The 15,839-nt window shown below is 43.4% G+C and overlaps 1 protein-coding gene across 1 annotated transcript; it reads right to left on the reverse strand.

Annotated features, from left to right (window-relative positions):
* Window positions 1-7,932: 7,932 nt before the first annotated feature.
* On the reverse strand, window positions 7,933-15,491 carry hacd2 (3-hydroxyacyl-CoA dehydratase 2). Its single transcript, XM_080785878.1, has 7 exons — window positions 15,280-15,491; window positions 13,823-13,940; window positions 13,091-13,109; window positions 11,185-11,273; window positions 10,323-10,444; window positions 9,226-9,404; window positions 7,933-8,774 (listed from the first exon to the last, which is right to left on the reverse strand). The coding sequence occupies exons 1-7, from the start codon at window positions 15,405-15,407 to the stop codon at window positions 8,692-8,694; spliced, it is 738 nt and encodes a 245-aa protein (XP_080642004.1). The 5' UTR covers window positions 15,408-15,491; the 3' UTR covers window positions 7,933-8,691.
* Between the last annotated feature and the right edge of the window lie 348 nt (window positions 15,492-15,839).

The raw sequence follows: 15,839 nt of genomic DNA on the forward strand, positions 1-15,839 counted from the left end.
CTGGGATAGGGTATTAGGGTACAGAAATGGCGGGTGAAACACAGGTCAAGGCTGGTGAGGCCACACAAGACAGGTGAGTACGGTAGTTAGAGAAACTACAAAACATACATCTGTTTCATAAAACCACGATACAGAAAGGCAAATTACAGGCAGATACCCACAGAATGTGTCAATTCATAAAGTCCAGACTCAGAGCAAGGCCAGGAGTCTATGTGCTTCAACTTTATGTTAATTCATTTATGTTGGACCCTGCATTTTAATGTTTTTTTTCTTCTTCTTCTTCTTCTCTAGGATAGCCACCGGATAGCATATTAAGAAATAATTGCAATATAGTTTTCTACATGGGTTCAGTTTATAGGAGGGATTACTGCTTTGGCTGCATGCTTCCCCACAGTCATAAACATGTATCAACAGCCAGGCAATTCAAAACAATCCATAAAGATGTTGACACAGTTCACAGCTTGACAGTCACAGTGGAATATCATTGATAACTTGCCTTCAACGGTAGTGTGTGTGTAATATTCTGGGACTTGGAATAACACACTTGGAGAGCATTCAACATAGGTCTTTACTTCACGACTCTTAATGCAGAACTGAACACACACAGCACATTTAGAGGCTACCACAGGCTGCAGGGGATCTTGTTAATCAGCACAAATCAGTGGCATGAAGACACTCTATTACACTCCTCCCCTTTTAGAATTTAAGCAGCACTTTACAAGTACACAAAAACAATGCCTCATGTATTCAATTCAAAAGAAACAATAAGTATGCTGTCAAAATATAACAGTTAGTAACAACAGAAATCTCTCACCCTCCATAATGCAATGCATAACATTTGGTTAACAGCACAGCTCTTAATATACTGCCTGGGAAAGATAAAGTCACTTTAATGAGTAATCAGTCTCTGTGGTTTTACCCTAGCTCTCTCTGGGTACCTGCGTTTAACAGGTGAACTATCTGTTTCAGAGGTCAACACTGGTGAGGATGGCACCCCGACAGCCTGTTCAGGCGGTTCCGTATGAACAGGGGGTGCTGTTTCGCTCACTGCTGAACTGGGGGGAAAAACTGGTACAGGGGGCACACCCACTGCCGCAGGTGGAATCAACGTCAGCAAAGGTCTGCCCACAGCTTCTCTCCATGGCAACATGTGATCCACATGTACTGTCCGCTGTCTCTGTCCCTCTTGTATCAAGTAAGTGACAGGTCCCAGTCTCTTGAGAACTGTTGCCTGAATCCACTTCTCGACTCCATCTCTGAAATTTCGAATGCGGACGTCCTCTCCTTCCCTGAAAACACGAACAGGAGAGTCTCCACGGTCATGATGGTACTTCTGTGCGGCTTGTTGTTTTTCAACCCGTCTGGCAAGCTCAGGCTTCAGTAAACTGAAACGGGTTCGGACCTGGCGTTTCAGGAACAACTCAGCTGGGGTCCGACCAGTCACAGTGTGGGGTGTACTGCGGTACATAAGCAGGAAGTTTGCTAACCTGTGACTGAGCGACAACAAAGCCTGACCATCCGCCTCCAGCACATTTTTTGTCAGAGCTCGCTTCAGGATCTGTACAGACCGTTCTGCCGGTCCATTTGATGCAGGGTGGTATGCAGGCACGGCAGTATGTCTGACTCCATTACTCTGCAGGAATTGAGTAAACTCCTTAGACACTAGTTGCGGGCCATTGTCCGAAACCAACTCTTCTGGTAGGCCATAAGCAGCAAACAGGCCCCTCAGAACCACAATGGTGTTTTGAGAGGTTGTGGAGGACATTGGGAAAACTTCCAACCACTTGGAGTGGCTATCTATGACAATTAGAAAATGCTGCTTGTCTTTCTCAGCAAAATCAATGTGAATCCTCTGCCACACTCTTTCTGGCCATCTCCAATGGTGCAGCGGCGCCACCGCTGGCATCTTCTGCACTGCTTGGCATACTGAGCACCCTTGCACAAGTTCTTGGATATCAGCATCACAGCCTGGCCACCAAAGATAACTGCGGGCAAGAGCCTTCATACGACAGATACCTGGGTGCTCATGGTGAAGGTCTTCCAGTACTCTCCGTCGATGAACTGGGGGTATGACGACTCTTTGGCCCCAGAGAATGCAGCCTTGCTCCGCTGACAACTCCTGTCTGTGCATGAAGTACGGTCTCAGTGCTTCATCCTGCACATGATTAGGCCAGCCATTCATTGGGTAGCTCCACACCTTGCTAAGAACAGGATCCTTCATTGTAGCATTCTCAATGTCGTTTGCACTGATTGGTAATTCCTCCACATGAGAGAAATAGAATATACCTTCCTCCTCTGCTGTGTTGTCACCCGAGGCTTGGGGAAGGCGTGACAAAGCATCAGCATTTGCATGATCAGCTGATTTCTTGTATTCAATGACGTAATTGTACGCCATGAGAATGAGAGCCCAACGTTGCATCCTCAAAGCTGCCAATGTTGGAACGGCTGTTTTCGGCCCCAGGATTGCCAACAATGGCTTGTGGTCTGTCAGGAGAGTGAACTTTCTCCCATACAAATATTTGTGGAATTTCTTTACTCCAAAAATGATGGCAAGCGCCTCCTTTTCAATCTGGGCATACTTCTTTTCAGCATCGGTCAGAGTCCTCGATGCAAAAGCCACAGGCCGTTCCTCTCCATTTTCCATCACATGGGAGATCACAGCACCCACTCCATAAGGCGATGCATCACATGCAAGTTTCAGCGGCATGCGAGTGTCGTAGTGCACCAACACTGTATTCTGCTTCAACAGTTGTTTAGCATCCTCAAACGCTTTAGCACATTCAGCAGTCCAAACCCACTTCACATCTTTTTTTAGCAGGTTATGCAGAGGCTTTAGAGCGGTAGACGGGTTTTCCAAGAAACGGGAATAGTAATTGAGAAGCCCCAAGAACGACTTCAATTCTGTGACATTCGTTGGTGCTGGTGCCTTCGTTATGGCTGCCACTTTGTCATCCGTGGGGTGAAGACCCTCTTTGTCAATACGATGTCCCAGATACACAACACTGCTCTGAAAAAAATGGCACTTGGACAGTTTCACTCTGACCCCATGTTTCTCCAGACGTGTGAGCACTTCATCCAGCCTCTTTAAATGTTCCTCCTCCGAGGATGCAGTGATGAGGATATCATCCAAAAAGCATGTCACACGCTCCAGCCCTTGCAGCATCTGGTCCATGACTGACTGAAAAATTGCAGGTGCACTGGAAACACCATAGCTAAGGCGGTGGTATTTGTACAGTCCCTTGTGAGTGTTAACGGTCAAATATTTTTCTGACCTTTCATCCAACTGCAGCTGCTGGTAGGCATGTGATAGATCTAGTTTGCTGAATGAGGTTCCCCCGGCTAAAGTAGCAAACAAATCCTCAGCATTGGGTAGTGGGTATGTCTCTATTTCTACACACTGGTTGACACTGACCTTGTAGTCTCCACATATTCTGATTGTTTTATCAGCCTTGGGCACAGTGACTATGGGCGACGCCCACTCACTTGTCTCAATCTTTGAGATCACTCTTGCCTTTTCCAATCTGTCCAGCTCTCTCTCTACTGCTTCCTTTAGCGCATAAGGAACTGGACGTGCTTTACAGAATATTGGTGTGGTGTCAGGTTTTGTGCGAATCCTAGCTTTGAAACCTTTAATGCATCCTTGACCCTCAGAGAACACTGCCTGGTGTCGCTGGACCACCTCTTGGACCCTGGGATTCCATTCTGCTGCTGTTAGCACACTGTGTACTGTGAAAATCTGCTTCCAGTTTAGCTGTAGTTTCTTTAACCAGTTTCGGCCAATCAGAGATGGTCTCTTTCCCTTAACAATGACAAGAGGTACTGTGACTTGCTGTTTCTCATACTGTACTGGTATCATTATGTACCCACAAACAGGGATTATTTGGCCCGAGTATGATTTCAGCTTCAATCTGGAGGCTGGTTTTAGTGGGAAACGGGTTAGATTTGACTGGTAAAATTCCTCCGATACCACTGACACTGCTGACCCTGTATCCAGTAGCATGGTTTTGCTCTTGTCACCCAGTAGAACATCAACTGTGTAACCTTTCTCATGGCTACATGTAGAGTATATAGCATACAATCCAAAAAGATCATCACCTGCATCATCATCCATTTCAGGTGCATCTTCCTCATTTTCCACATACTGGGTTTGAGAAGTGACATTGCCTCTTCTGCATGCACGAGCGATGTGCCCAATCTTGGAGCATGTATGACACTTTTCATTTTTGAATCTGCAGTCATGTGCTAAATGTTTCCCTAGACATCGATAGCATGCTTGTTCTTGTTGCACCCCAGAATTTCTGTTCATTACTTTCTGGCCTCTTCCTCTGTCATTGTTCCCTCTGAACTGCCCTTTCCTCCCCCTATCAGAAAAAGTGTGAGTACTTGACAGGGCATTTACCTGGTGGGCCGGTGCACTGTGTCCTGCAAACTCCAATGTATTCTTTGATGCAAGCTCCATTGATATAGCAATCTCACAGGCCAGCTGGAATGTCAGATCCTTTTCTGACAGCAACCTGCGCTGCACAGCCTCAGAGCGCAGTCCACACACAAAGCGATCCCTCAGCGCCTCCTCCAGGTAACGGCCAAAATCACAGGTGGCCGACAACTGCCTCAAAGCAACAATATAATCAGAAACAGCTTCCCCTTCCTTCTGGTTACGTTTTTGGAAACGGAAGCGTTCAGCTATCACAATCGGCTTCGGTTTATAATGCAAACCCAAAGCTCCCTTCAGGTCAGCATAAACCATCCCACTTGGCACATTATACTAGGTTCTTCAGCAGCTTGTAAGTGTCCGCCCCAATCACGGAAAGAAACACGGGCACCCTCTTGTCATCAGCAATGTCATTTGCCAACATCCACTGCTCCAGACGCTCAACATACGACTCAAAATCCTCCTTCGAGTCATCGTAGACATCCACATGACCGATGCGTCCAGCCATGGCAACGTGCAGGAGAAGAAAAAAAAATGTACCCGGTTCCTTGACAAAAAACAATGTCCTTTATACGACCAGTGTACAGGATTTAAACAAGTCCTTCACGCAGAGACGTTCAAAAACATCCTCGTCGCCACTGTAATATTCTGGGACTTGGAATAACACACTTGGAGAGCATTCAACATAGGTCTTTACTTCACGACTCTTAATGCAGAACTGAACACACACAGCACATTTAGAGGCTACCACAGGCTGCAGGGGATCTTGTTAATCAGCACAAATCAGTGGCATGAAGACACTCTATTACACTGTGCTTTTGCATTTCATGGCTAACACTGTGTGTAAATAAAAGATAAGCATAAAGCTATTGTTTGACAACATTTATGGCCAATCAAATAGCGAGAATCTCCTTTGCAACAAATAATTTTGCCATTGCACAAACTTTTTTCACAAAACTTTCTCAGTGAAAAGTCAGTGGTTGCCAAACATTTTCATGTCAAGGACCCCCTTGACATGGTCCCACATTGGCCAATGTGGGACCTTTCAGATGAGTGAGTGGTGCGGGCCACACCACTCACCCCCCATATGAACATTGGGGGTGTGGAGGGGGTCGCGAGACATGGCCAAAGCATTTCTGCGGGTCCCCAGCCAAAAGAAGATTGAGAACCCCTGCCCCACCACTCCACACACTCTTGCCCAACCCCCATACTCCTCATCATCAAAGGCCGCTTCTTATCACCTCTCAGGGAGTTTCCCCAGTAGCATTGAATAACGTATTCAATCCAGTTTTTTTCCCCCTCCATCAGGTTCCCTGGCTGACCATGGGGAGGCTGTAGAGACCAAGATTACTGCATGTGTTTGTGAGGGTACCTACCCTAGGCGACACGGGGAGAACATGCAAACTCCACACATAAAGGCCCTTGGCTTGTGCCAACCCCACCTAGGGTATGGCCGCTGATGACACGGAGGAGAGAACACACACCCCTGCGCCCAAAGCTTCCCCATCTTCGAAGTAGAACTTTCTTATCTGTAAAAGCCACCCCCATATTACCAAGCAGTTAGCGCCCCCATACCCTAAAAAAGGCCTTTGTATGCAGCATCAGAAACGAGTGTAGGAAACTTTCAGAACCTGATGGACGGACACATTGACTTCAATGCATTCCATCCCACTTCAGGCTAGTGTGACGAATCTGCTAAATGGAATTGCAGGGACCAATAAGTGACATGGTTATCTTGTCCTTCTTTACATAACCTTATTGGATCAACCAGGGACATTTCCAGTCGCTCTCCTGAGCCACTGATCCACTGCTGCCCCCAAGTGGTCATGCAACACATTGACACCTTGAGCATCACGTTTCACTACAGAAGTACTGTATCAGAAAGGCTGAAACAGTGGATCTCCATCATCATTTGGGTTGAGACAGGTTTATAGTCAGTTCAATCAAGACTATAGTGAGAAATAAGCTGAATGATGAACTGGGATATTTAAATATCTCTGTTGCTGTTGGTAATGGTAACTCAATCACCTTTGGTACCTGCATCTCATTACAAAACATGGATCACATTGAGATGAGAAATTGAAATGGAATCATGCATATTATGCTCACAGATATGCATACACAAACAACAGAGGTTGAATCATCTGCTCTTATGGGTTCCTGTGTGATAACTACCACAGGTTTATATCTAAGACATAAGCAGTTCTGTAATCACTGGAAATAAAAGGTAGTCCAAAATCATGCTGATGTCTTTCCCCTGCTACTGAACCTGTCAAAGTAATGTTTGTTGGTAATACAATCGATGTGTTTTCTACTCGCCAATATTATCATCTGCCCCCATATCCAGAACTATGAAGGCCTTAATTACAAGTAACAGTAAAGACCAATTTGTTGATTCATCATAAGTTTATTGTAAATATATACTACATAACTTTAATTAGTTGCACAAAGTCTGTTGGTCCCATGCAAAACATTTGTATCAAAAAGCTGAACTTTGCTCAGTAGAACCAGTTATGTGCCATGCTTTTGGGTTATAAAGGATCATCAATTATCAAGTTAATCTAGGGCTAGGCAACTGGATTATTTCCTCTTTCATGCAAAATTGTACATTGAGCTGCACTCCTGTCAAGACATTTCCAACTATTCCAATCATGCTTAAACAATGTCTTCATCTGTGAATGACTCTGAATAGAGCAGGTATGATGATGCAGGCTTAAAACCAACCATCACCTTGAAGAGCAATGCAACACCAAGTTTAAGGTACTGTTTTCACAGCTAAAACATCCATTTGGCTAATGTAAACCAAGGCAATCCCATGGTACTGACATCGGGTTACTGGATAAAGATAAACTATCAATGGAGTCATATCAACAAAAAACGACATATGGTCCTGGATCATCTGGGCTATAGAGGTGACGGGGTAACAATTTATTTATACTTCCAAGTCACCTCTCTCTCTCTGTCTGTAGATTACATTTTGATTCACTGATAAAATATGACAACAAGCTCACTAACCCAAATCATTCTAGTGTCAAGGTTAGCCATCCCTCCATCTGTACGTTATGCCACTCTCAAGTAACGTTTATCTGAAGAAAAAGCTTCAACTTTTATGTTTGTATGAATTATGGGTGCAAAAAATATAAAATATTCCACAAAGACAAATATCGCTTTCCAAGAGCTAATACAAAACTCAGATTTTCTTTTTTGTAAAGGCTCGACTGATTTCAAAAGTCAATTTCAGTCGATTTCAAAGCTCAATTCAACTTCAGCTTCTCAAAGGACATACATGTAGATGGATGTATATGATTTCAAACCAGTCATCAAATGAAAAAATGATAAAATAGAACCAGTGCAAAACTAAATTGGTCAAAAGACGATCCACATTCTGTAATAAATGCTAGATCACAAGAAACACAAATGTCTAAAATCAAATTTCCAAAACACCCAACTACAGCAGCTAACTCTTTAGTACACAAAAAATATAAAGAAAACCATGCAAACACAGAATGAAAAAGCTTTATTTACCTAAACAGGGAATGTAATCAAGCCTCTGCAAACAACAAATAAATGTCTCAAAAATAACTTAACAGGCTTTCGACCACTGTTTGTACTAATATAGGCCCAACTGCTACTCACTAGTGCCAGCATAATATATCTCTTTTTATGTCGTAAAAAAATTACTTAATGCTACTTACCATTAAATAACATAAAAGGTTATGGGGGGTGAGAGATCTATTTTGTTCTCTTCTACAATGTCATTTGAGAACAAGCTATTGATTGTATCAGTGCATTCAATTCATACATTGTCTGACCAGCATTGTGACCTGGCTCTGCTCACTGCTCAAACCAAAGAGGCAGTGTGGCCGTATCCCTTTTACAATACTGTACCGTTTCTTTACAGTTGTGAGATTAGAGAGTTAAACATAACTGCAATTTGTTCATAGAGACAAACAAACAGAAAATACCAGTCCATTTATATTGTGCAGTACATGAGCAATCAATATAACCCAGGAAACAATCCAAAAACCAGATCAACTACCAAAAAGAAAAACCCAAAACAAAAATACTGCCAGGGTAACTCTGGGCCCTGTATTTGAACAAGCAAACATGGTTTCATTGGCCAGGCAGGTATGCGTTTGTCTTCGGAGAAGTTCTCTTCTGTCCCCTGGTAACTCGTTTTGACATTGTTGGGTCTTTTTTTCCTTTTGGTTTTGTTTTGTTTTTACTCCGCTAGATCAGATGTGGCCACCTGGTGCGGCTTACTCCAACTTGCTGTAGTCCTCCACATGGCCCAGCACTTTCTTCCTCTGTCGCACCATGTGGAAGTAAAGCTGGGGAAACACTGGAGCAAAAGACCACAAAAATGGTTGTTCAATTTGACATCAAACTATTCTGTGTGTGTGTGTGTGTGTGTGTGTGTCCCTTCCCCATTTCCCCTCCTGCCTGAACAAGCACTCCAACAAACCAGTAGATGCTAATGCAGCAAAAAGGATACAATCCTCTGCCGGCTTCCGACCCAGCACCGATGCCAGTTGTGTACATTGGAGCGCAAGCAATGTTGTTGTAAATATGACCCAGGTCTCTGCAATGTCTTAAGACGTCTCTAGCATGTGGAGTCTATAAAGATGACTCTTCACGACCGTTTTCAGTTTTGTGTGTGAAGGCTAGGGTAACTATCCCTCTTTCCCCATAACGGGATTACAGTTTTTCCAAGAAACAAAGTGTGGTGATTGACAGTTTGCCGGGAAGGGAAGCATAAAATACTGAATGGCTGAATCTGTTGAGCCACTTACGTGGAATGTACGAAACCATGGCGAGGACGAGGAACGTGTGGTAGTCAAAGGAGAAGTTGTACTTATTGGGCAGAGTGACCGAGTACAGCCCCGTCTTCTGCACATATGGCAGTGCTGCGTAGATAGTCAGCAGCTCCCCTGTCACCCCCATAGGATACAGCATAAAGAAAAAGGTGTACCTGTAGCATAGAGGAGAGATTCAAGTATAATTATATTACTTCCATTTCATGGATATAGGCAATGCAATAGGAGTTAACGACTTCCTAAACAATTCACAACACCAGAGGGAGTTCCATAAATGTATTAATTGCTAAATTAATTTCTCTCCTATCCAATCAGAATGTGGAACGCCCTACCAAAAGTCATAAAGGAATGTGATAACAAACTGTTAAAGTTTTCAATCAAACACCTTTGATCTACCCATCATATATCTGTCTCCGAGAGCAGAAAGCTAAGTGAAAGTCAAGGAGACATTAGTATTCTGTTACCTAGCAACAAAGCAGGTCTCTTGCTTATGGGGAGAGGCATCAATTGGAACCAGTAAATCAGTGTGCCCAGCCATTTACAGCTTCAGAGCCCATTTCAAGGTGACACAGGACTTCATCGTGTTTGTGCAGATAGCACTGTAGCATCTAACCGAAACATTTGCGGGAGGCCCGCCGACCACCCGAGGCGTGATTTCTTCTACCGCGACTAGTGACGGGACAGCGATGGGTTAGAAACAGATTTTGGTTAGATATTGAGATCAGTGATTTAGATTCCGATATATTAGCGTTATAAAGAAGATTTTTCCTCCCTCTATAATGGAGGGGGAACACTTTTGATGACGCAACAAACGGGAAATGATGTTGAAAGTTGTACAGCAGGCGCTCCAAACTGTAGTGTAGTGTATCGCTCGCTGATATCAAGAAATTAATTCTCCGTCTTTTGACTAATCTAGTAGGCTTCAAAAGACAGAGATCTCCTTTCTGTGCAATTAAGGTTGTGTTGGTTATTGAGCATGTAGATTTAATACATTATTGACATACAATCTGAAACATGTGTCTGTTGCTGATAAGAACAAAACTGATAAAACACCATCTCAGTGGCTTCCCTACCTGGCCCATTTAATGAGGTAGGGCAGATGGTTGAGCAGACTGAATGTGTAGAAGGAGTAGCGGATAATCTCTGTGACGGTCCAGGCTGTTACAAACAGCAGCACGCTGTCCTCACTCTGCACCTGGAGACAGACATGCACATGGCAGTGGAGAGAGAGCACAGACAGTGCAATGAGCTCACATTACATTATACAGCAGCTCATCAAAGATCAAGTTTATAACAATTAAGGTATTTAGCAGGCGTTCTTATCCAAAGCAACTCACAAAGTGCAAGGTCAGTGTCAGACTAAGCGCCATGAACACACCAAGGCAAGGACACATGTCTCAAGGGTGCAAGACATGAAGTTAATTGTGATGCAAATGTCAGTGTCGACTGGCACATCATACACTGTACACACTCAACAACAATATAAATGCAAACACTAACACAGTTACTGTATAAACAGGCAAACACATGCGCGCGCACACGCACACACACACTTTTCCCATATAAAAACACACAATTTAAAACCAAAAATGCACTTGACATGCATTTATAAATGCATTTTATATCCTCAGTAATGCTTTAAGCATACACTGACTCCTGCAACATTTTAGTGGCTGAGCAAGGCTATCTTACAGTACTTCACTTCCACTTCTCTTCAGTCTATAAACAGGGCAAATAATACAACATGTAATCATTTTGAAACTGTGTACCACAGATAGCTAGCTAACAGTATTTTGTCATTCAGTACAACAGCAAAAACAACTAGATATACATTGGAAAGTGTCAGAAACAGAAGACAGTGTGTGTGTGTGTGTGTGTGTGTGTGTGTGTGTGTGTGTGTCGTGTGCATTGAACTTAGGGGAAAAACAGCCTTACCTCTCTGACACTATGTGTCACAGCCCAGGTGAGGAAGACCCGTGACAAGACCTGGAAGCCAGTCAACACCACAGAGGACGGCACGATTCCTACAACACAGCAACAACATTCAGACTAGGAAGAGCAGGAGGCAACTCATACACTTTTACTTCAAAATGAATGACGGAACAATTAATACTGTACACATTCCAAAGACAGGTTACTAGAGAATGGTATTGTCCACTTTAATACTACACAGGTAATTGTGCTTGCTAAAGAACTGGACAGTAGTTTATCTAACAAAAATGTTTGATCAATTAACCCCCACAATATTGCTTTGATTAAATACTGGTATAGTAGCCTGGCCAGTAGAGGGTAGCTCTGAGCAGTGTTTGTGCACATGCATGTGTATCAGACATGGTATCAGAGCAAGAGTGTACATGATCTGTGTGAGAGATACAGAGTCTGCTGGGAGAGAAAGACAGAGAGGCTGAGAGAGCCCGTTTTCTTCAGAGGAAAGGTCAGCTAGCTTTAGCTTCAAATCCCTGATAATGAAGGGAATGGACTGTGAACCCATTGCGCCAACAGTACACAGAGGCTCAGCCTCTTATCACATTAACACTTTTTCAGCCAACATATACTCATATACTCATATCTCTCTGATAGATCTATCATCTAACCCATGTTGGTCTACTCTACGCTACTCTACTATCTGGCCACAACATCGTCACCGAACGACAGGATAAAGGTCCCTGCACACCGAGCGCGTTTTTCCATCAGTTTTCCGAAAAACGTCCAGTGTGCAACCACCTTAAATGTAGAGTGTACAGGCCTTAGTGCCTTAATAACGCAATTAGTATACCAGGTAAACATACATTAGCATCTTTTCACTCCTGTGAGTCTGTTTATCTGTCTGTCCATAACATCTCCGGCACCATTGAACCTGAACAGCGTGAAACTTTGCATGCTCATGTCCACCAGTAGGCAGAAGAACCTCTGCCATAAGTTGTTCAAATTGGCCTCATGGTGGCACTAAAACAGGACCTTTAGGTCTATAAATCTTGAACCGTAGGGAAATTAGATTCCTTGGATCATCAGTCATGACGCAACATTGACACCATTTTGCTTTTTTTTGCCAAGCAACATGTTGCTACTACTCTACCGATTTGTGTGAGTTTTGGATTAAATCTGTGGTCACGTGATCAGGATGTATGCATCAGCTTTTTCAGATTCCCTTCTGATTGGCTACATTTGCAGGAGGAACCACTAACCAGTAGTAGTAACCATTCAATTAGGAAAAATATAGAAAAATATGAAGACAACTAAATTATAATAGGATAAGTGTTTATTTTTACTGTGGTGCATCTCCTAGAAGCAAAATAGATTCAATCAATTAATTACACCCGCAGAATGTATTGGAATAAAACTGATCTTAATTCTCACTTGTTAATGTTTTGCGACATCGGTTGGCAGACGGCGCAGCTTCGTACATTTTAAGCGATGATGAGTGTCGTATGATGAAAATAGCCTATCTACAAGCTCACAATGAGTCGCAAGCTTGTAGATCTTTTGTGTGTGATACCGCCGTATGACTAAGTATAAACATTAACCAGCGGAGGGGAGAGGGAGGGGTGCCGTAGCCTAAGCTTGTAGAGAGAGGGAGATATAATGCACAGATGCTTAATAGAATTATTAATTAATTGTACAGTCCATCAAAACAATAAGTGATCGAATGAACGAAGAAGGGAACGAATGAGTGCTAGGGGGTGAGGTAGAGTCTGAAGAATACATCATGTTCATGTTCGCTAAAGCCTGATTTATATTTTGTGACTTGTCGTATGGCCGTGTCGCTCACCAAAAACTCTACAAGCTTGTCATTTAGATTGGCTATTTTTGAGCAAAGGAGGGAGGGTTGAGGGGGACTCACCAACAGCGCAGTGCAATATCTGTGAAGGAAAAAGACAACTATAAGCATGCAACTGGGAGACAAACCGACATAAAGCCTAAGTAGTTCCAAGGTAGTCACACTGAATTTACAATAAACAATACAAATATTATTTCACAGTCTGACTTCATTGTAGGGATTTATTTGTTGTATATACAATGGCCAGTGGCTACTGGCTAACTTATTAGTGCACCAGTGTTGCTTTGTGAGCTTGTGGGATCAGCTATTTTCACCCATGAATACAGGCGTGCCTAGAGATTTTGACTTGCCCATTGGTGTGCCCTGGTCAGTGGTCACATAAAGATTGAAAAATGCTGTTTTAGACTGCACACTTCAACACAGTGGATGGAACCAGGGAGATGTATATTTCACTCTGGGAATGCGGGACTTTTCAAATCACAGATTTGAGGCATCATTAACCTTTGCTTTAGTGACATTTCTAGACCATTCATATAGAAGATCCTTCAAACATGTACTCTATTGCTAGTTTGATCACTTCAAATACTCTTGACTTAATCTTAAAATAACTAATAACTGAAAATAGCCAACCTACAAGCATGTAGAACTGCTATTTTCGCTGTGCAACATGCTTTCATAGAAAACATGCTGGCTTTTATGGAATCCGAATGACTGAAATCAGTCATGGCGACTGAGAACTTTAATCCATGTGATAGTACATGTGTACAGAGACGACAGATGCTGTCCATAACTCACCTCCAACAAGGCCCCAGTCTGAAAGAACTTCAGTGGCTTCTCTATGGAGTAATAGAGGCCATGGTAGCTGCCTCTGGCTAGGTATGCCCTGACCAGGCCCACAGCTATCACCAGCCACCTACCAGGAAAAGAAACATACAGATGTTATTTAAAATAAAAAGAAAAGAGCGTTCACCACTGGCACAAAATGTTCCATTTGGCAATTGGTCAAGACAAAGTTTACTGTATTTACCCATAGTCAGAGCCATGGTCAGACCCAGGACCTTATGTCTTGAATTCCAGTGACAGTCTATCTAAACGTCCTGCTACTGCAAAACGAATATACCCCATCAGTTGTTTTGTCTTACATGTCTTCTGATATTATTTTTATACAGCAATGTTACTTTTTTATTACACATTTAAACCACCCCTTGCATTTAAACCACATCATCAGTCAGAAATCTTAAAACAAGAGTAAGCTACATGGTGTAGCTTAAGGTGTAGCTTATCTGACAGCCGACATTTTTCATGTTGCCTTGTCAGGCTGTCACAACAAGGTGATATCAGAACTTTCTAACTAGCATGACTATTGAGAACATGCAGGATCTGCCTCGCCATTTAATTCTTAAAATACAGCCACTGTCTGAACAATGATTAGCAATTGAAAGTAGCATATACTTTGTATGCATCATTGTGCTCAATACAGAGAAGCTACTGTGGCCAGAGAGGATACAATAATGTGACCTAACTGGTTCGAGCTATCTCGTTGGTGCCAAAACAACGCCTACTATTCAATTGTGCAATAAGCTACGTTATGTAGCCTATCAGGTCAAAAGACATACCTCTCATTCCAATGTACAAGCCAATTTGGAATTGAGAAATGTAGTGTAAATCTTGCAAAACATACCCTTGGCTAGCCTAAGAGTCTAAATCTTAGGTTCACCCTTGGCCATGGTGACCTGACTCCCCCCCCCCCCCCCACGATGATCACTGACAGCATCGTATTAGGCTATACACTGACAGCCTGTCGGTGTATAATGCGTGCTCACAATCTTATGACAATTGAGTTGACACATAATGACAGACTTGCTATTTAAATGCAAGTAAGAAAAATGTGGTGTGTAGAGTAGACACAGTTCTATAGCCCCCTCCGTCAGCCAGCCATGACAATGGACCCATTTGCACTCAAGTATTTGACAACTGCACACTGTCTGGTGGAGGTGGAGCCGAAAAGGCCCCAAAACAATGACAGTTCTGTCGTTACAACGTTGTTATTCTGCATAATATAGGTATGCAACTTCAGAGACGCTTACACAAACACGACATGACGTAAAACAAGATCAAGAAATTATAGAAATCCTTCAAGAATGCTGTTGAATGTGACAGGAGGTCCCATCATCCCATGAGTCTTGATCGTTCATTCAGGCACACTCCACTCGCGCAGCACACATACCAGGAGCGCACACTGGTCTACATACCCAGCTGTCATAACGACGTTATAAATAACCAGATAGGCCGTTGCCAGAGCACCTGGTCCCCTCTTTTTCTTCGGGGGCACATCACTGTGGGCGGCTGTTTTGCTGGTCCCCATAGCAGGTGCTGACATGACTCGATGACTGCAACCCTGAGCTGTTGGTCCTCCTGGCCGTCCTGGCTGGCTGGCTGTCTGTGGCTGAAGACGACGAGTGCGCCGAATCAGGAAATGACAGGCTCAAAGAGGCCTTGCAGCACGATATGGGACCGTCTCCGCGACGAGCGCCGCCTCCTGCCACAGCTAGCTCACAGCATGCAACAACTGAACGGATCACTTTGGAGCTGTAGTAGCTACTAGCCTCCTTCTTCTAATCTAGTAACACACGTCAGTGAGTCGACAGTACTGCGTCGCCGTGTCGGTGATTATTATGCATTTTATAGCACATTGAAGTCACATTTCAATTGTGTCGATTAATGGAGAAACAAAGCATTTAATTTCATCGTAACCAACCAGCCCAGTGTCACAATTTCCCCCCTGTTCCACTAGATGTCAGTCTTGCATTAG

The sequence above is a fragment of the Protomyctophum bolini genome, assembly GCF_963924005.1.
Source record: "Protomyctophum bolini genome assembly, chromosome: 16".
Classification (NCBI taxonomy): Eukaryota; Metazoa; Chordata; class Actinopteri; order Myctophiformes; family Myctophidae; genus Protomyctophum; species Protomyctophum bolini.